We start from the raw sequence: 21,126 nt of genomic DNA, 5'->3' as shown, positions 1-21,126 counted from the left end.
ATTCAGTGGGTCAAGTGTCTGCGGCACAAGCTTGAGGACCTGAGTTCTGATGCACAGAAGCAATATTAAAATAAAGAAACAAACAAACAAAAAATAAACGTCAGGGGCTGGAACAATGGCTCAGTTGTTAAGAGTGCTTGATGCTCTTGCAGAGGACTTGAGTTCTGTTCCTGGTACCCACATCCTGCAGTTCGGAAGCCCCCATTAGCTCCAGGGATCCAATGCCCTCTTCTGGCCTCCAGTGGGACTTGAACTCACACTGAGTGTACACACACACACACACACACACACACACACACACACACACACACACGAAATAAAATAAAAAGGACTTAAAAAAAATGCCATACTCAACCCCCCCCCAAAAAAAAACGAAAACAAAAGCCAAACTCAGTAGCCATGTCTGTAATCCCACTACTCTTATAGCAAGACAGAGGTGGAGACAGGAGAGTCTCTGGACTAGCCTGGTGTACACAACAGCAAACAACCAGAGACCTTCAAACAAGGTGGAAGACAGGACTCATACTGGAACTTGCCCTCTGATTTCCACTCCTGCACCCTATCTCCCCGCCACCAACAGGTGCCAACAGGTGTGTGTGTGCACCTGCACACACCATACACTCCTAACAAAATCTTCAAAAATGCAGATAGTGTATTTTTTGGTTAAAGTGAGACTAGAGCCAGGGAACTTGTGGCTGGTAAGGTAGGATTCGAGAGCTTAAATGATAATAAGAAATTCCAGGTCCTCTCCTACTTACTTGGATGTCCCAAAGCCACAAGAGGTCAAGTCCATGATGCTTGATGTGTGACAATTTCCCTTCCCTTTGCTTGCCTTGCTGGGGATCAGAACAAAGGCTTCATGCATGTAAGGGGAGAGTTTTACCACTGAGACACATCCCCAGCCCCCACGATGCTATTCTAGATCTATGTTCAAAGAGTAGGCTGCTTCTATGGAAAAAGCCCAAGCGGCAGATTTTCTTAAGACAAGTGGGAGAGAAGAGCGCAGAATCATTAAAGGTGTGGAAAGATCTCTACTGCAGGTATCAGCAGTTTATTGCTGATCTGAAGGGCATGGCAGGCTTAAAGGTGGGCTGGAAATGAAGCCTTTGATGGTTTTTATAAAGGGTCTTGGAGATGAAGACAGGCAGGGAGGGTGGTGAACATGAGCATCTCCTATTTAGACTTGGTTCTTACAAGTCCGACAGGTTCTTGGTACAATTATATAACTCCCTGTACAGTTGGCATACAGAGATGAATGAGGTACTGTGCGTGTAATTACATGTAGCAAACTGTGTACTTTTATTTGGTGGGTGCTTACATCGTGCCATGAATAGTGTACTTAGAAATAATTAACATAAAGCATTAATTTAAAAAACAAAACAATTAAAAGTAGTTTGGCTTTCTTGAACTGAAAAAAAAAAAAATAGACCTGGAATCTTCTCTCATCTCTTTTAGCATTGGTGCCAAATTGTTCTGGAAGGCAGTCACCACACACACACACACACACACACACACACACACACACACACACACTTCTGTTATTCATAATGTTTTGATTAGAAGAAAAGGCCTTTATAAATTTGAAGTGTTTCGAAACTTTATTATGGTCTTAGATATTTGTAAATTGAAGATGTTGATAATTTCTTTGAATGAATACCTTCAGATAATTTTGAACACACACACACACACATTTGTTTGCTGTATTTTGCTTTTCAAGACAGGGTTTCTCTGTGAAGCCCTGGCTTTCCTGGAACTCACTCTGTAGTCCAGGCTGGCCTCGAACTCAGAGGCCCGCCTGCCTCTGCCTCCCGAGTGTTGGGGTTAAAGGCGTGCACCATCGCTGCCCGGCTGAACTTCTGTATTTGTAAATTTCAGATTTTTTTTTTTTCCGTACGACTTACTATGATTAGGAATTTTTTTAAAACCATATACAGTCATGTTTTTATGGCTGTGACTACATTATGGTGTAGGTTTTAAATGAATTTTACTTTCAATTATGTGCACGTGTGTGTCTATGTATGGGAATATGAGCAAGAGTTCAGGTGCCTGTGGAGGTTAGAGGCATCGCATCCCCTGGGGCACGAGTAGCAGCTGGTTATGAGCTGCCTGGCATGGGTGCTGGGAACTGAACCTGGGTCCTCTGGAAGAGCAGCCAGTGCTCTTCACCACTGAGCCCTCTCTCTAGGCCCTGTGGTGTAGTTTTCAGAGTTGGGCGTTGTTTATGGTCATGTGAAAAGTGTTCACTTCTTTATTATTATTGTGCATGTATGTGTGTGTGCGTATGTGCCATGGTACCCATGCGAAGGTAAGATCATTTTTGGAGGTAGATTGCTCTGTCCACCTGTGGGTTTTGGGGCTCCAGCACAGGTCGTCAGACTTCTAGAGCAAGTGCTTTTACCCACTGACCTATCTCCTAGGCTCTGGAGTGTTTTGTGCTGGAAACTATTTGATACCAGTTCTAATTTGGATGTAAAAATACTAAGAAAAAGAATTAAGGCGTTAGAATGAGTATCTTCATGTTTATCCTTTGAAACATACAGTTTAGAAGATTTGGGAATTATTATGATTTTAGTTTGGTAAAGATTCCAGATTATTCCTCGGTATTTCTTGGGGAAGAAAATTTCTAGGGGAACACGTAAGAAATCAGAACATAAAGACTTTTCCCCCAGAGAGATTAAGATTATTTGTGGGAGCTGGGCAGTGGAGGCACATGCTTTTAATCTCAGCACTTGGGAGGCAGAGGCAGGTGATTTTCTGAGTTCGCCAGAGTAAGTTCCATGACAGCCAGGGCTCCACGGAGAAATCCTGTTTAAATAGAATAGTATTTATGGGAGGCTTTGCCTTGTTTTGTCTTTTTTTTTTTTTTAAAGTACCCTTCAATGTAAGACATTTTTCAGTTTAGAAGAAAATACTTCTTTTAGAAAGGGTCTTCCATTTGTAACTCTGGCTGGTCTAGACCTCAATATGTAGCCCAAGATGTCCTTGAATTTGTGACAATTCCCCTGCACCTGCTTCCCGTGGCTTAGTAGGTCACAGGAATGCACCAGCAAGCCCAGCTTGGAAGCATTTCATCCAAGGCATTAGGTTTGGTCTATAAGAACAGTGACTGTACTGGAATCTTTAGTGACCAGTGCCGTGCATTTTCATTTGTGGGGATTACCCAGGGAGGATCAGTTTAGTAGGTATTACCCTAGATGGTAGTTTCAGAAAGTCGCCAGCTTTCACCTTAATGGGTTTTATAAACTAAACATGGATGCCACAGAGAGGATAGTGAGTCTACAAAACAAGAAGAGTAAGGAAGAATAAAGTCCCCAAGATACATTACAATTTTCTCTAACATCGCTTAGTGTTACCCACAACCCCAATGGAGTCTTGCTATCACTATTTACTATGATTATTGGCTGTTGTTGCTGTTGGTCTTTTGAGACAGGGTCTCGTGTAACAAGGCTGGCCTCGAATCCCCTATATATAACTGTGAACTTCTCCTCCTGACTCGATCTCCTGCTGGGATGACAGGCGGGCGCCATCGTGTTGGCTAACCCTGCTTTATTTTATTGTTTTGGGGGACACTGAAACAGCCACAGAGGAAAGAGACCTTCTGGGCTCCTGCATGGTGCTAAGCCGGATTGAGAGGTGCCAGGAATGGATATCATTTTGATCAGTTTTCTCATTTGATGACAGGGGGGCTTAATTTGGAAAGCTTGGGGTGGCAATTAGTCATGCACTTGGGAACTGTAAGTTCTCTTCCCCTAAAGGGAGAAGCTAAACATTTAAAAAAAAAATGACCCAATGCCTCTGGATTGTTTTTCTTATGCTTCATTCAAAGTCATATCAATTATACGCCAAGTTTTTGTTTTTTTTTTTTGTCCTGGGTCAGAACCACCCTTTCTCACACTGGGTTCTGGAAGGATCCGATCACTCATCCTGTTATCTTTGTGGGTGGCAATGGAGACAGAAGTCCTCAAACCCTTCTATTTTTGAAATATTTTAAGCAGTTCGTAACTTTGTAACTCCACTGTATTCAGACGCCAGTGGTTGTCCAGGTTTTACAACACCTTGCCTGATCATCAACTTACAGGAAAAAAAAAAGTTTTTGAAATACTTACAGCTTGTTCTTTATTAAATTTCAGTTATTATTTATGAATATGATGATGCTTGTGTGCAAGACGTGTGCACACACGCCACAGTTCCACAGTGGGTGGAGGTCAGAGGACAATTTTGTTTTCTCCTTTCTCCACGTGCATTCTGGGAATGGAACTCAAGTCATCCGGCTTGCACAGCAAATGCTCTACCCACTGAGACATCCTACCATCTCTAAGCTGTTCTTCTACTAAACTACTCTTGTTCTAAACATTTTAAACGCAGTCTTCAAAATCTTTTCACAAGTCTTTGCATTCTTACTTCATTCACCCAACATACTTTTTGGTTGGTGATTTACCTTCTGAAATGACAATATTTTACACCACTGAAGAAGTTATCTTAATTTTTTTTCTCCCTCTTCCTGGCTGGGGGCAATAAAGTTTGTATAACCCCAAAACTCTGTTAGGAGAAATCTAAGTTTTCTTTAAATAAAGTTTAAGCTCTGGGCCACCCATTGTAAGCCAGGTTAACATGCAAGAGTATAAACATAACTAGAAACGGAACAGTTGTATTTAATACCCGTCAAACTTATATCTAAAATATTGCTATGGATTCAGAACTCTGAATTCCAACCAGATGTATTTCCCGACTATTACACAGGTCATATATATTTCAGTTTTTTAAAGTTCAAACCCAGGGGATCGACAGGATAATTAGATTGAGAACATCTGTGGTAAATCCATACCATTTCCCCGGCCGTTCCCCACGAGAGGGAATTTGCTTGTTTTAATGCCCCCTCACATTTTATTTGTTTAGCTAGTCGTCCTCGTCGGCCACCGCACAAGTATTGATGGTCTCTAAAGTGACCTCAAGACAGGGGGGAAAGGCGAAGATCCAAGGGGCTCCAGGTGGCGAAGCCGTTCTTCCCGCTTGGATGCCGGACAGGGCGTGGCCAAGTGCGCGGAGCCCGGGTGGGCAAGTGTGACGGGGGACCCTGAGGACCCGAGTGTCGGGGAGCCGCTGCCCTCTACCGGGCGGTGCGATCGCAGCTGCAGAGCAGCCGCCCGCGCGTTCCGGCTCCGGCGCCGAACACCCAGGCAAGCCTGCGGTCACCCGAGATCCGCAACGTCCCTCCTGGCGCCGCGTCACGGCCTCCGGACTGGAGGCTGGCTCTGCACCCCCGACGCCCGCGCGCTCCCACGCACCTGCTTCGTGTCGCTCCTGACACTCAGAGGCTGCGACTTGGGAAGCCGAGGGCAACCGAGTCCCGACCGCTCCACAAGAGAGGCTTCTGGCCGCAGTTGCAAGACCTGGGGACACGTGTGTTCTTTAAATCTCGGGGGAACTTTCACTTCCAACCCCTTTCTCCAAAAATATCGATCTCGCCGCAACCGAATAGCGCTAAACCCTCGAACTTGGCTCAGAGAGCAATTATTTTCTACTGTCATGTTTTGTGTTCCATACACACGTTATTTACATATAATTTTAAAGATTAAGGAATTTGGGGGATTTGTCTTAACTAATTACACGTTCAACGAAGTGCAGAAGAGTGAAAACACCGTATCCCTACTGTAAACGCAAACTTGCTGGTGTGACTAAATCCATCAAAGATGTCGATCCTAAAACGCGTGCTTTGGGGCCGGAGGAAATGTAAAGAGAATTTCCTCCCCCGACTCCCGGTTTAAATGTGAGCGTTTCAAACTCAGGAACACGCGCTCCGTTTTGAGTGCATTACACGCTTCTCAAACTTTCTGCCTGCAAAGACGAGACGCGGAGCTGAGTGAACCACAGAGAAAAGTTTCTTGGGTTGTGTCGCAGACGCGTGTGCTTGGGGACAGAGCTATGCTCCAAGACTTTCCCAGTCCTGGCCGAAAAGCTGGAGCGACTCTGAGGGGTTGGGGAGCCTGCTTCCACTTGCTGATGCGTCCCGGTGCAATTTGGGGATTGCACCGAGTGTGGGGCATGAATGTGGGCAGCAGCAGCAGCAGCGGCAGCAGCAGCGGCGGCGGCGGCGGGAGTGTCCAAGGCCGGTGGTCAAACTGCACGCCCCTCTTTACTACTGCACAGTTGCACTTCCTTGAATATGAAACACTGTTCGTGACCCATGTGGTCTGGAGGTCCCCCAGCTGGAACGCACAGGGGACCGGAGTGAGCTCATCCCCAGCACACGCGCGCGCGGGATGGGCGGTGGGTCTGGGTCGCGGGCTTTGCAGGTGGTCTCGGCGCGACGCTCCGCCTGCACGGTGCAAAAAGGAGCGCTGCGCCTGCCCGCCCGCCCGCCCGCCCGCCCGCCCGCCGGGGCGCACACGGCTGCAGCCAGCGCAGCGCCGCGCAGCCCACCGTCCCCACGTCATAAAGCAAGGGGACTTCACCCCAAAGCGATGCCCACCAGCGATCGCGGCCGCGCGCGCACGCGCGCGACCTTTCCCGGCATTTGGGGGTGGGTGGGGGTGAAAGTGCAACCCTTTAGGTGAGCCTCGGGGTCCCGAGGAGACCCTGCAGCGCCCCCTCGAGGCCGGGCCCCTGCAGGGTCGCCGCGCGTCCCGGGTGGGGAAGGGGGGGGGGCTCGTGGCGGGGCGCGCGGGAAAAAGGGTGAGGGGTCGCGAGGGCCCCGGATGCCCGCGCTCCGGCTGCGGGGAGAGCGGGCGGGCGAGCGAGCGAGAGAGCGCGGTGCGCGCGCGCCAAGGCCGCCGCCGCCGCCGCCGCCGCCGCCGCCGCCGCGTTTCCCTCAGGCTCCTGGTGACTCCATGGCTGAGGCGGCGGCGGCGGCGGCGGCGGCGCCGTGAGGAAGGAGTCCGCGTCCGCGGTGGCTGAGGCGGCGGCCGGCTCCAGGCCGGGTTTTGGCGCCCGCCCGCCTGCTGCCTCCTGGCGGCTCCTGAACTCCAGCCCCCTCTCTATCAGCCTCTCACTCCGTCTCAATATGTCTCAAGATGGCGGCCAATGTGGGATCGATGTTTCAATATTGGAAGCGCTTTGATTTACAGCAGCTGCAGGTCAGGCTTCGCGGCGCTCGGCCTCGCGCCCGGGGGGTGAGGGCTGCGGGCGGTCGCGGCCTCCCTCCGGAAGGAGGGTGACACTCCGGGGCTGCCAGGCCCTGGCGGGGGTGCTGCGGCGACGGGGGAGAGCGGGAGGGGGGTGCCGGGAGAAGAGCGGGGCCGGGTCGGCGACGAGTCCCTCGGGCTCCCCGGCTCTCATTGATCACTCGGCGTGATCAGAAATTGATCCTCTTTGTTCAATTCATCGATCAGCCCAAGATGGCGCCGGAGCCGCCAGCCGCCACCAACATCTTTGCCCCCCGGTGTCTGCCCCCTTCAACCCCGGAGGGTGTCTTCCTCCCCACCACCATCGCCATCACCGCCGCCGCCGCCGCCGCCGTTGCCGACCCCGCGCGCTGTCGTTGTCGCGGGACCCCGGTGGAAAGGAGGGGGGGGGGAGCGACGGTCCTCTTCTCTTCCCCCCCCCCCCACCACCACGGGGGCTCGGTGGGAACTCGCGCGCGCTCGGGAGCGGGGGGGACGCGCCACCGGGGAGGGGGGTGGTGACTCCGGAGGGGTTGGCGGGGTTGCAGAAGAAGGGGAGCTGCGGGACGCTCGTCGCCCGCCCGCCAGTCACGTCCTTCCTCTCCCCCCCTGGCTGCTCAGCCCCGGCGTATTCCCGGGGAAAGTTTGTGGGGAGTTGCTGGTGAGGGGGTGAAGCGCCCGTCTCTCTCTCTCTCTCTCTTTTCCTCTGTCTCCGGGAGGAGAGAGTCGCGGACCGCCGCCGCCGCCGCCACTGCCGCCACTGCCCCGCCGGCGCGGCGGAGCTGGAGCTGGTGGCGCTGTGGTGCCGCCGGCTCCGGGGGAGGGTCAGATCGGCCACCGGCGGCTGGCGGCGGCGGCGGCGGCGGCGACGGCCAGGCTGGCGGGTGGCCCCTTGTCGTGGAGAACGGCAGGCGGCTTGGAGCTCCTGGCTGCACCCCGATCGGTCCCCTTGGGCCCAGCCGCTGCCATTCCCCTTTCCACTACTCCCGTAAAGGGATTGTCAACCGGTGGCGACCCGGCGGGGGGACCGGCTTCCCGGTGTTGGCGGGTCCCTCCCCCACCCCCGTTTGTTTACGTCCCGGGGCCAACCCGCAAGCCCCGCGCTCTTTTGTGTGTCTGCTGCGTGAAAGTGACTGCGGAGCTGGATCTGTCCCCTTTTTTTGCGCCCGGGGTCTTCCCCGGGAAGGGGCTGTGGGGGAAGCTTTGGAAGGGGGAAACTTGGCTTGCGGGGGACGCCGGTGGGTCGCGCAGAGTGTGGGATCGGCCCCGGAGGAGGGGGAAGGTGCGGGAGGAAGGCTGCAACTTTCCACCGAGTGCAGGCCCCTGCGTGACCCGGTCTCAGGGCGCTTTTCCTCCGGGATCACTGATCGGTGCAGACAGACTTAGCTGCGCGTCTCACGGACTTCCGAGGCTCCCCCCTCGGTGACCCGTCGCTTGCATCACTCCAGCCCCTCACTCTCTTTCGCGGAGGGGTGTGTTCTGTGCTCTCTGCTAAGGGGCCCCAGGAGCCATGGAGCGCGCGGCAGGTCCGCTGAGAGCTGCCTTCTCCAGCCCGGTTCTCGAAAGCAAAGCCCCGGGGGCCCCGCTGGACTGTGCGGAGACTGATTGTGGTTCCCCATCTCCTCGAGGGGATGGTACCGGGGCTTCCCATTCCGCGGCGGAGCTGCCTGCGTGCCCAGAGGATGGTATCCTGCCTGCCACCCCTCATCTGAACCAGCTGCTCGCCCTCGGGGCCCTCCCTGCTAGTGCTAGCTCCGCGTTCGCGGCTTCTGGACAGCCCCGGGAATCTGCCAGGTGGATGTTGTGCGTAGCCGGAGCCAAGTTGAAGGTGAGCGGCGAGTGAGCCCGCAGAGCTTTGATCATTGGGGACACTGGAGAGTGGGGACAGTCTTGTGGTCCAGAGCCGCAGCCTTGCATAGTGTGTGTATGTGTGTGTGTGTGTGTGTGTGTGTGTGTGTGTGTGTGTGTGTGTGTGTGTGTGTGTGTGTGTGTGTGTGTGATGTTCCATAGCATCCCTAGGGAACCGCCTTTGCTCCAAACTCTAAAGGGTGCTTGAACGTGAACTTGAGTGAACTTTCCTAACCCACCCATAGCACCCTTAGGAGTCGGAAACAAACGAACTCCATGTGTAGGCCTGCAGGAAACGAAGCCGATTGGATTAAAACGTATATAAGTGGAGTGAAACAACTTTAATTGTGCTTGCTTTTTCTGCCCTTGCCTACGTGAGGAAGATAAGGCAGACTCATACTCGTTATGAAATTTCCTCCCATTTCTCTCTTAACTAAGGAAGACTATGTGAAATATGCATTTCTGATAAGATTAAAACTTAGAGAAGTTCGAGTATTTATTGACTAAAATGGATTACTCCATGGTGTCTATTGTGAAAATTAGATTCCTGAATGTAATGAACACAGCCGGATGGCATTTTTTGATTAATTGGTCTACCCTATTTTAGTAAAAATAGCTCCCTTTTACCATAATTTAATTCCTGTGCTTACTGTAAAACCCGTTGTGGAGTTTTCAGAAACAAACCTTAATTTTCACCCCCCCATGTGACATCCTAGTTTATTATCAGTAAATCCTAGTAAAATCAGTCCCTTTATTAAGCATTCCTGAAGAAGGCCAGAAAAATGGTTTGGTTTCTTGAGAATTATTAGATTTTTATGAACATATATTTTTGCAGCCCCCCCACCCCCATGCATTGATTAGCTTTCCTTGGGGGATCTTGAGGACATTTAACCACATGACTTCATTGAACATTTCCCTTATGGTTGACATGAATGAACTTAATGTTGATCTTAAAACAGCAACAACAAACAAAACCCTTTGTTTAAGCTCTGTTCCTGCTGCAGAGCTTATTGGCTTTTAGGAGATAACAAATTGGCCTGAGGTGGTTTCAGCTGTGTCACTCACTGATGGCAAGTTTGAAAGCCTTACTTGAACTTGGAATGCCAAAGGTCAGGTATGATTCTGGACTGCACCTTTATCTGGGAACTTAGGTCCAGGGTTTTTGAGTTGGTGTCTGGTTGAGGGTCCTCTGTTCTCACCGATGCGGAGCCGGAGATTTTGGGTGAGAATTCTTAGGTTACACTGAGCTCCAATTGACTGAAAGTGTAGGTCTTCACCGATCTGCTGGATTGGTTTCGGTCTTGGTAAGATGCAGCAGGACCCTGCACCCCTTCATGGTCCTGGCGCACTATGTTCTTATGCCCCTGCTTCTTGGGTCTTCAGACCACTTTGGGACTTGGAGTGGATGTCTGCCCGCGAAGAGAGTTTCTGAAAGCTGGTCTGTTTCCTTTCTCCTCCTCAGCCAAGGCTGTGCTGTGCAAAGTTAGTGCTCTCGTGTTGCAGAGACTAGTTAGACAAGTTTCCACACTGCCCCAGACTCGTGAAAACCAAACTTTTTTAATCAGAAAAGCCACCGTGTACATTTATCTTTCAAATACTGTTTGAAAAGAAGTATGTTTAACTCTCGTTACATGTTGTCAAATTAGTGGAACTCTGAATATTCTTGGGGATGGGGCCTGCCTGTGGCTGCGTCGGTCTGGGGCGTTTTTCTGTTCCCTTTGGAGAATTCCCTGCAAAAGTGAACTTTAAAACTGTTCTCTCCCCAAATTAGAAAACCAGCGCAGTTTTTGCTGCAGTTCTGGTTGCTTTTGTTTTCTCCTCCTATGAACGTGCTCGGATTAGTGTGTGTGTGTGTGTGTGTGTGTGTGTGTGTGTGTGTGTATGTTTCCAGCAGCCCAACACTGCTCCTTGTAATAAGTATATAATTTCAATGAAAATACCCCACTTAGTGCCTTTGATAGGGTAATGAATGAGCAAATGATGCAGGGCACTCCTGTTTTTTCTTTTCTTGGTTCTTTTAATATAGGTGTCTTGCGAGACTGGGTGTGGGAAGGGTTATTATCAGTTGCTTAAAGCTTTTGCCTGGGTGAAGCCCTTTTTTTTTTGAAAGGCACAAGTCAGTGCAAGGATAAAATAATGCAGTGACTCTTGATGCGGTCGGGTGCACTGAAGCCCTCTGGCCTGTGTCTTCTTGTCTTCTATCAGTACTCAGGTCTAAGCTGGAAAGGGGAACCAACAGCCCGGTCTACCTGAGAATTTTTCTCTCCTAATCCACCGAGTGGACCTGCCATCTGCTCAACACCATGGAGCCCAAGAGTTTAATAGTTTTAAAAGTCCCTTCTCTGTTGATAGTCAAGGGAGAGAAAACTATCAGTGTGTGGGAGCTTGCCAATGACGGTCAAGGCTTTTCCTGAGATTGTTAAAAAAAAAAAAAAAAAAAAAACAAGGCCAGAGAGAAATCCTACATTTCCATTCCACAGTGAAATGAAGGAAAGATAGATTTGTTAGGGGAAAATCTGTATATTGCTTTAGGAGAATTTCACCATATGAAAAATCTCTGTTCTTGCCCTTCGTTCCTTTTATAGTTTCCAAAAATGTTACGTATCTTGCTGGGTCATAATATGAATGTCCTGTCAAGTTATTGTAATAAGTTATTCTGCTATATAGAATTGTGAGCGACTATAGGAATTATTTTAAATTTATTTGAAATTTAATACGTAGCTTTAAAGTATAAATGCCCTTCCCAAGAAAAGTCTGATTTTTATTAGTCATTGTCAGCGCTGAAATGTGTCTGCCTCGTCTTTTTGTTTTGTCTGAAGCTCTGGGTTATTGCTGCCGCAGAAAGATAGTTTTGGTTTCAATTGAAATTCCCCTGCCTCTGATTGTTTAAACCAGACCCTTAATCTTATTTTAACATATTTTAACCACTCCAAAAACCTGGAAGACTTGTTTTGTGTAAGTAGCAAGCAAATGTAGTTTAAACACTCCAGCAATTCTGGTATCTAATTGGAAACAGGTGGGACTCTTGGACTCTTTCGTGTGAGTCTGACCGTAGCCAAGTGGAGGGACACTTACTGCTGGTGGTTATTCATTTTGTTGGTGCTATTTGAAGAGACCCACAGCCTCTCTTTGCCCCATACTACTGTTTACCTGGACATCCTAGTCATGTCTAAGAGAAAAAAGATCTCAGTGGCAACAATTGGATAAATGGTGTTTTTTGTTTTTTGTTTTTCAGAGACAGGGTCTCTCCACATAGCCCTGGCTATCCTGGAACTCACCATACTGTAGACCAGGCTGTCCTGAACTCAGAGACTCACCTGCCTCAGCTTGCTGAGTGCTGGGATTAAAGGCACCCATCTCTATACTCTTGGCTCATCCATGATTTACAGCTTATGATAGCCTGATGGTGATTTGAGTTCAGGGACAAGTTACTTTGCCTAAAAATTCTACATGTAATGAAAGATTCTTTCATTGAAAGTCTTAAAATTTTAACTTGGTCTGGGGTGTATTTCACTAACATACCAGTGCCAGAATCCCCTGAATTCTGCCATTTTCCTGTTTCAGGTTTTGTGGGTGCGCTGCTGAAAGCCAGTTGGCGGCCTTGACCTTCTGTCTGTTCCAAATTAGGTTTTGCTGTGTGTTTGTGTACTGAATTCTCTAAGGATCATTTGGAGTTGTTGGTCTTGCTCATGTTTCCTGAGTTGCTTTGGATCCCACTTTTAAAATTATTTAATTAATTTATTGGTAGGATCTCTATAGCTCAAGATGGCCTCAAACTCACAGCAGTCCTCCTGCCTTGTCACCCTTCCCAATACTAAGATTACAGAAATGCCTTGTCTCTTTCTCTCTCTTTTTTTATTTGGTGTTCTGAGACGGTGTTTCCTTGTGTAGCCTTGGCTGTCCTAGAACTCACTCTGTAGACCAGGCTGGCCTCAAACTCACAGAGATCCGCCTGGCTCTGCCTCCTGAGTGCTGGGATCAAAGGCGTGTGCCACCACTGCCCAGCCAGCCCTGTCTCTTTTTATGCTGGGTTCTGAGAAAGTTGGTGAGAAGAGCATTGTTTGGCAGGGAAGGAAGTGTCCTGCAGGAAGGGATTTGGGATTGGGAGAACCTGTGCTATTGGTCTCAGGCTGCTGCTGTACCAAGAATTCTTCTGAGTCCTAAAAAGTGCTGTGGTACGCATTGTTCGCATTATTAAATAGCACAGTTAAAAAAAAATCTGAGGATGAACACAGACTTTTGAAAGATGTCTCATTTGTAGACCTTTCCAGGATTTTTAGGACTATGCCTGGCACCTTTAATCCCAGCACTCGGCAGGCTAAGGCAGGTGGATCTCTGAGTTTGTGGCCAGCTAGTCTACATAGTGAGCTCCAGACCGACCAAGGCTACATGGTGAGACCCTGTCTGAAAAACAGACAAACAAACGAAAGAATTTTAGGGCTATAGATGTCGGGTAGAGGGACTACCTAGTACCTGAGAATGGAAAGGTTCCATCGCCAGCACCGGAGGAAGTTACAGTAAATAAAGAATGTCAATTTCTTCATTTTCATCTGAATTGTTTTCCTTACTATTGGAGGCCGCAGGCATTTGGCAGGAGTTGTGTGTTTAATAGAGCCCTGGGCCATGGGAAGTGGGATAAAGGATGTGGGGATGGAGGGGGTGTCTTTCTAGAGAGGAAAGGTAATCAGACAAGAGGCCCCTGGGAAGACACACTGCAGAACAAGGAAGCAGTAGCCACGCAGGAGATTCACATTGAGTAAAACTGACTAGGTCCTGCTTCCTTCCATTAAAGCTTCCTTGAAGCAGAGCCGGGAAAGCAGGCCACACCTTTCTAAGACACCAGAGCCTGCAGCCCCGGGCTGCCTCCATTCACCCTTGTTTGAAATTGAGGATGCTCTGAAGTGTTTGATTTATGTAGTTAATGCTGGAGGAAACTACCAGAACTTAAACTCTGAACTGCCAAGTAGCTGGGTCTTCTTTTCACGTTACCTTGAGTGACGCTGCAGAGTCATTCTGTCCGGCTGTACTTGCTCAATAAGGAAATGCAGTTAACGTTGTCAAAAGTTGTCTGGGGTTGCTTGCAAGGCATCCCAAGTTTGGTTAAGGGAGAAACAAATGGATAAATTATCCCTTTCTTCAGTGAATATTGCAACATGTCGAACAGCGGAATGCCGTTCATACTCTCATTAAAATAAATTTAGGTCTTGACAGTTTTTTTTTTTTTTTTAAAAGATGGAAGAGACTCTCAGATCCTGTCCACCCATCATATGAAGAATGTAAAATCAGCTAGGATGTAGCGCTAGCATGGACCAGGCTGTAGGTTTCACACCCAGTAAGATGGTGTACACTTGTAAATCCCAGTACTGGGCAGGTAGATGAGGGAAGATCAGAAGTTCAGGGTCGCCGGGCAGTGGTGGCGCACTCAGGAGGCAGAGACAGGCAGATCTCTGTGAGTTCGAGGCCAGCCTGGTCTACAGAGTGAGTTCCAGGAAAGCCAGGGCTCCACAGAGAAACCCTGTCTGGAAAAACAAACAAAAAGTCCAGGCTGATCCTTGAGTACATAGAGTTTGAGGGCAGCCTGGGCTGAGACCCGGTCTGGGAAAATAAAAGGTAGACCGAACCCACAGCTCAGAAGCTTCTTTCCACTTGCCCTCCTCCTGTAAGCAAGATTGTGTTCTTTCAATTGGGTCTTTCTCTCTAATAAACTGTGACTTTTGTTTTCTAACACAGTTGGAAGTTTTAAAGATTGAAAAGCAGGTGAACTCATTTTAAGGGCCGTTACTAGATTGTTCTTTGGACCTCTGAGTGCTTTGGTTTATTGCCATGTCCCCTCCTGCCTGTTTACTCTGTTAAAAATGGTTTGATGAACGTCAGTAATGGGGCTGGGGAGATGGTTCAATGAGTAAGAGCACTTGCTGTCAAAGCAAAAGGGACCTAGTTTAAATTCTTAGCAACCACGTGAAAATAGGCCATGGGGAGCGTCGGGGAGGAGACGGGCTGATCCCCAGAGTTCCCGAGTCAGCCTGGACCTGGACGGGGAGTTTCAGGTTCAGTGAGAGACCTGTCTCAATAAAGAGGATGGAGAGAGGACACCCTCTGTCCCCTCTGACCCTGCGGTAGAGTGCCTGCATACACAGGTGCTCGTATACCACACACACACACACACACACACACACACACACACACACACACACACACACACGAGAGAGAGAGAGAGAGAGAGAGAGAGAGAGAGAGAGAGAGAGAGAGAGAGGGTTTTTTAAACTTTTTAAAAAGTTAGTAAATGACACAGAAGGCAAACTATTATTTTAAAAGTTACATTTACTTAGTTGTCGTGTGTGTACGAGGTGAGGTCAGAGGACAGCTTGGGAGTGAGTTCTTTCTTTCCACCGTGGGGCCCCCAGAGTTGGAACGTAGATGGTCAGGCTTGGTGGTGAGTGCCTTTATTGACTGAGCCATCTCTCGGCCTGGAAGGCAAACTTGTTTTCAAGAGCTTGAAGCTGCAAACCTCAGCAAGGCCTAGGGGCTCTTGGGTAAGGAAGGGCTACTGTGGAGCCGCCCTTAGCCTTTGCAAGGCAGCTCGGAGCTCGTCACCTCTGCCTGTCATTTCTTGTCCTGCCCCTGCCATGCCAGGCCTGACAGCTTCAGTGTTATGACAACTGCTTTTTTTGTTTTCTTTTTTTTTTTTTTTTGGTTTTTCGAGACAGGGTTTCTCTGTGTAGCTTTGCGCCTTTCCTGGGACTCACTTGGTAGTCCAGGCTGGCCTCGAACTCACAGAGATCCGCCTGGCTCTGCCTCCCGAGTGCTGGGATTAAAGGCGTGCGCCACCACCGCCCGGCTTTGTTTTCTTAATAAGTATTTGTGGAACTTCTTTTGAGATTGTTTGAAGATACGATGTAAATGAAAATGTAAGGTATTTCTTGAGGGAATTGGACATTACAATTTTGTTTTTTTAATTGATGAGGTTTGGAAAGGATTTTGTTTTTTTTTTCCTCCCTTGGAGACAGCTACATTTTTTTCTCTCTGGTTGTCATTTTCTTGCATCATTCCATGAAGTATGGCAGATACTGGTAAAATAAGCAGATTCTTCAAATTTTTAAAAATGTTGTTATTAGTGTGTGTGTGTGTGTGTGTGTGTGTGTGTGTGTGTGTGTGTGTGTAGGTTAGAGGACAACTTTCTGATGTTAGTTTTCTCTTTCAACTGTGGGTTCTGGGGATCAAACTCAGGTCTTCAGGCTTGCCTGGCAAGTGCTTTTTTTTTTTTTAACCTGCTAAGCTGTCTTGCTGGCCCAATGTATTTTTTATTTATGTTTTGATCCTCCTATCTCTGCCTCTTCAGCGTTATATCGCCAGAGTGTGCTGTTACAACCAGCCGTTTTATGTTTTGAGACAGGATTTCAGACTGGCCTGCAACTGCCTGTATAACCGAGAATGCCTCTGAACCCCTGATCTTGCTCCTACCTCCCAAGGACTGTGATTGTAGGGAGTACCTCAACTCCAGGCCATGCTCTTTCTGATTTTCACCGTGCAGGTTGGCCTAGAACTTGAACCTGAGTGATTCCATATTATATTGCTCTGGACTGCCTTCACCAAGAGCAGCCCATCCTGCTCAGACCTTTCCAATGGGGAAAAAAAAAGCTGCATCTCAGAACACAGACCTTAAGTTCTGAACAGAGCAGTAGTTCCATTCTGTGTCGCAGCCGTGAGGCTTTGGAACGGAAGACGATGGCCATGGAGTCTTCGCTGAAAGCAGTGTCGGAATGCTCCCTTACTGACTTGCTTATTTCAGTTCTACCTCAATTTCTTGCTTTCGCAATAACCCGTGCTCTCACATCTTCCAGCCAAGTGGGAGACAGGTTCAAGTTGGGATCATGTTTCTGCTCAGTAGGCAAGTGTGGGAATCCTGGAGCCAGACAGGAAGCCTGGCTGCTGTAAGATGCCTCTTCCAGGTGATGAGGTCTGCCACAGCCTTTGTACTGAGCACAGGGGACCCATGGCGGGGCTGGGTGCTTCGTCCAGCCCTGCCATGCTGTGTGCAGTGTCACCTGAAGCTGGCCATGCTAGAGGGAACGACTTGCCTCTTTTCTACCCTTGTCCACCATTGTCCTCAACCCTGGTACCACAGTTTGTCAGCACAATGTGGGATTGGGAAAGGAAGGATATTGCCAGTTACGGTTGAAGGTCATTGTCAGGGGAGTTAGAAGTGGTTTCCAATTGTTTTCCATGGCTTCATGTTGGTATGTAATTATGCTGTCATCCCACCATTCCCTGATACTTTAATGAAGTGTGTGTGTGTGTGTGTGTGTGTGTGTGTGTGTGTGTGTGCCCGCGCTCGTGCACAGTTAGTTTGTGGTTGTTTATGGGCAGTGAGATCTTGTCTTTTCTAACACAGACCACCTGAGTTCACAGTCTTTGCTGTTTTGAAAATTGTCCATTCGGAGCAGCTTGAAATCCATGACAGACAGGGCTGCCAGATGAATCTTCTCAAACCATTGATTTCATCATGTTGTGCCTGTCCATAAACACCCACAGCAGCTTACTCTGGCATGGAATGGAGACCACATTCCCCAAGCTGGCAGACAGAACTTCTGATGGATGTCTGTCTCCGATGCATCCAAACCTTTCATTCCAGCAGAAGCAAACCCAGAACCTTGCTTGTTTGTGGACATTCTCCTCTGAAGCTCCCTCAAGGGTTCAGCCTGATTGCATGCATTCCTTCCTGCCTGGAGGAGTGGTGGCCTCTCTCTGGGAGGGAGCCGACTCAATGGCAAGGAGGAGCTTTGACAGAATGCGTGGGGCAGCTGGAAGGTCACAGAAATCTAATGGTGGGGATGGACAAGGAAGGCCAAGTCAAGTATGGGGGCTGGGGGCCTCCCAGGAAAACAGTTACGGGGTGGCTGGGGGGCTTTGTGCTCTCTTCCAATTGCTGACTTCCTCCTTCAGTGTCTCTAATGGCCCACATGGGCTCTAGGGCAGCACCCAACTGTCCTGCCTTCTCAGGCACCTGCTGTCCACTTTATGTTCTACATGTACTAACTGTCACATTCTCTCCTAGGACTCTGCACAGTAGGAAAGTGCTGCCTGAGGGCGGTGGCCTCTCTCAGGGTTTGGCCTTTCTGTGTTCTGCTGGGGACTCAGAACTGGTTACATTTAGAATGCAAAGTTGATTTTTTTTTTCCTATTGCTGGGGATTGAACCCTGGGCCTTGCCCATGCTAGGCAAACACTCTACTACTGAACTACATTCCAGCTGAGATCTAGCTCTTAATACCGTGGAAGGTAGGACAGGTCTGTTAAAATGGCTGTTCTTGGAAACCTGCTGAGGGAAAATGCTTAGTTTGTATTCCCATTTGTTAAATCCCTTCTTTGCACGTGTTGGTGAAAACCCATCTAGGGTTGTTTTTGTTTTTTGGTGTTTGGTTTTGTCATCTGCCTCCTGACCCCCATGCCGGGGATAGAACCCATGACCTTATGCATGCTAAGTAAGCACTACCAACTGAGTCATGTCCCCAGCTCCCTGAAAATCCACTTAAAAAATAGATTTGGACAGAACAGTTTATGCTGGAGATTCGCTGTCAAGTCTACTTGCAGCCTGACAGGGAGGGTACTTCCCCCACGGAGCAGGGAAGGCACTTACTGCTTGGTTGTCAGAACCCAGCAAATGTCAGAGCAAGCCTGGAGCTAGAAGTGCTCAGGTTTGGGCGTCTGGGCCAGAGGAATGTGTTGCACCAGCCCATTCCCCAGAAGCTCTCTTGGGCCTGGCACCCAGCCAGGCCTGGTTCTGAGCGGCGGTCATCATAGCCCACACTTTCTCTGTTTTTTCATTACCCCAAGAAAGCACTACCTAAGATATTTCTGTGGTGGTGACATCATTGTCTGGCTGTACAAGCAAACATTTGCATGGATCTGGGGAAGCAAGGATGGCAGGTGGGATCTGAGAGAAGCAGGGTGGTCCTGTAGGAGTGTGACCTGCTGCTGTGGGGCAGAGTGGAAGGAGTGGGCCAGCAGGGGAAGAGGCTTCGTTTCTTTTGGGATTTCAGGAGGTAGGGGAGGCTCCTGTGTTGATGTCTGGGCAGAAGGTTGGTGCTGAGTAGGGGGATGGATTGAGAGCCAGTGTGAAGCCTATGGGGGATTTTGGGGGGGGCTTTGATTAGTGCTTGAGAATTCTGTAAAATTGTGTTCTAGGGATGTAGTTCAGCAGAAGAGCTCTTGCCTAGCATTTAGGAGGCCCAGGGTTCAATCCCCCAGTACCAAGGACAGAGAGACAGAAAAAGGGAAGGAGGGAGGGAGGGAGGGAGGAAGGGAGGAGGACAGGAGAGAGAACACAAAAGAGACCTGTCTATCTTGGTTGGAGATGGAGTGGGTAAAGGTTTCTTTTCTTGTAGTTCTTATTTTTGAAGTGCTAGGGGTTGAACCTGAGATTTGGTTTGAGCTTGGTAGACCTCTGTGCCCCTCACTTTAACTTTCCCAGCTCTGCATCTAGGGGTCCCAGGGTCAGGTAAAGGAGTGAGGAGGGAAGCGACAGGGTGCTCCCAGGACAGACTTTATGAACTGTCGCCAGCTTATGTCTGCTGGTGATAGGGCAGGGGAGTTTAGTTTCCCATTGCCAGCTCTCATTCCCTGGGCACTGAGCACTAGTAGGACATGGTCTAGGCCCTTAGTTTATTCCATGGTATCTATACATAGCTCTGTGGAGGCTGTATAAATCCAGCTGTGTAGGGAGGACAATTCGGAGCTGAAGTCCTGGGGACTCAGAAAGACTGCCTAAGCAGTGTTCTGGCTGTCTTGTTTACTAAGTAGCTGGAGAGTGAAATGGGGCCTGGTTGGGTTGCCCCACAGGGAGTGCCTTTCCTTGGCCTGAGACTTCAGTCCCAACCTCAGGGAGACTTATTGTTGCTGGGACCTCCATAGCTTGTGTGCTTTCTCTGCCTCCATAGCTGACGGAAAAGCGCTACCTAAATACAGCATGCACCGAACCTCATCAGACATTTTGGGTTGGAAGGAGCCCTCCTTCTTAAGTCACCTGTTCCATGTCCTCATGACATGTGCACATCGCAGCTGTGCTGGATGAGTTTTGAACCATGTACTATTGTGCTATTAGTGTCTGACCTCGTGTTGGCCGGGGCTGGAGCTGCCTCTTTCCTAGACCCTGGAAGAATCAAGATGTGTGCGGTGACTTCCTGCTGTGTGCGGTGCCAGAGCCCCTCAAGTCCTCCCATATCCTCAGGACAGCACTCTACAAGGGCTCTCTTTTTAGCTTTCAGGAAGGGAAGGTGGTGTGTAGTGACTGACTTTCTGAGAGCTGTGTGGGTGGCCATCTGTCTTCAAAGAAGCATCCTGGTCACATTGACACTCTGCACATATTATTTTTCTCAGTGATTTATTACTGGAAACTGAGCTTATTTGATGACTCTGGACCCAGAAAATTATTAATACTATTTTGCATGCCTGATGTACTTGAAATTTTTTACACTTGCTTGTTTGTATGGGAGAACGCTCAGGGCACAGCATATTGTAGAGATATGGAAGTTAGCTTTTGTTCTACTATGTAGATTCCAGGGATTAAAACTGTGGTTGTCATCCTGGACAGCAAGCACCTTTTCCTGGTGATCCATCTTGTGGGGGTGGTGGGTGGGTGGGGGAGATGGGGGTATGGATGACAATGGTTTGTTATGAAATGATAAAATTAAGAAAAAAATACAACAAAAAATAAAGAGAAAATATGCAAAAAGGTGTGTTGGTTTTGGAAATAACAGTATGTTTGAGTGAAATAATTTGTTGTTTTGTTTGTGGATCAACTTGTATTTTCTACACGCTGCCCAGGCTGTTCCTGCACTTGTGTGTTTTTTTTTTTGTTGTTTTTTTTTTTTTTGTGTGTGTGTGTGTGTGTGTGTGTGTGTGTGTGTGTGTGTGTAGATGTGTATGCACATGTGTGCGTGTGGAAACCAAATTACAGCCTTGGCTATCATTTCTCAGATGCCACACACTTTGTTTTATTGTTATTATTTCGAGACAGGGTTTTTCTGTGCAGCCCTGGCTGTCCTGAAACTCACTCTGTAGACCAGACTGGCCTCAAATTCAAGAGATCTGCCTGCCTCTGCTTCATGAGTGCTGGGATCAAAGGTATGCACCACCACACCTGGCCATACACCTTGTTTTTTGAGACAGAGTCTCTTACT

At 48.8% G+C, this 21,126-nt stretch overlaps 1 protein-coding gene across 8 annotated transcripts in view; it reads left to right on the top strand.

The window, feature by feature from the left end:
- The first annotated feature begins 6,783 nt into the window (after positions 1-6,783).
- Cux1 (cut like homeobox 1) overlaps positions 6,784-21,126 on the top strand; it is a 340,338-nt gene continuing 325,995 nt past the window's right edge. For 4 of the 8 annotated variants that reach the window (XM_052754025.1, XM_052754023.1, XM_052754024.1 and 1 more), the window contains exon 1: positions 6,784-7,073. In XM_052754025.1, the coding sequence (XP_052609985.1) occupies positions 7,011-7,073 (63 nt within the window). In that variant the 5' untranslated portion in view covers positions 6,784-7,010. Of the gene's footprint in view, positions 7,074-8,436; positions 8,929-21,126 lie in introns of those variants that run through there. The other 4 variants (XM_052754026.1, XM_052754027.1, XM_052754028.1 and 1 more) reach the window with 4 other exon arrangements.

Source organism: Peromyscus californicus, unplaced genomic scaffold, assembly GCF_007827085.1.
Source record: "Peromyscus californicus insignis strain IS unplaced genomic scaffold, ASM782708v3 Scaffold_2__1_contigs__length_46816999, whole genome shotgun sequence".
In the NCBI taxonomy this organism is placed as follows: Eukaryota; Metazoa; Chordata; class Mammalia; order Rodentia; family Cricetidae; genus Peromyscus; species Peromyscus californicus.
Note: the sequence above shows the minus strand (reverse complement) of the source record. Positions and strands in the feature narration are given on the sequence as shown.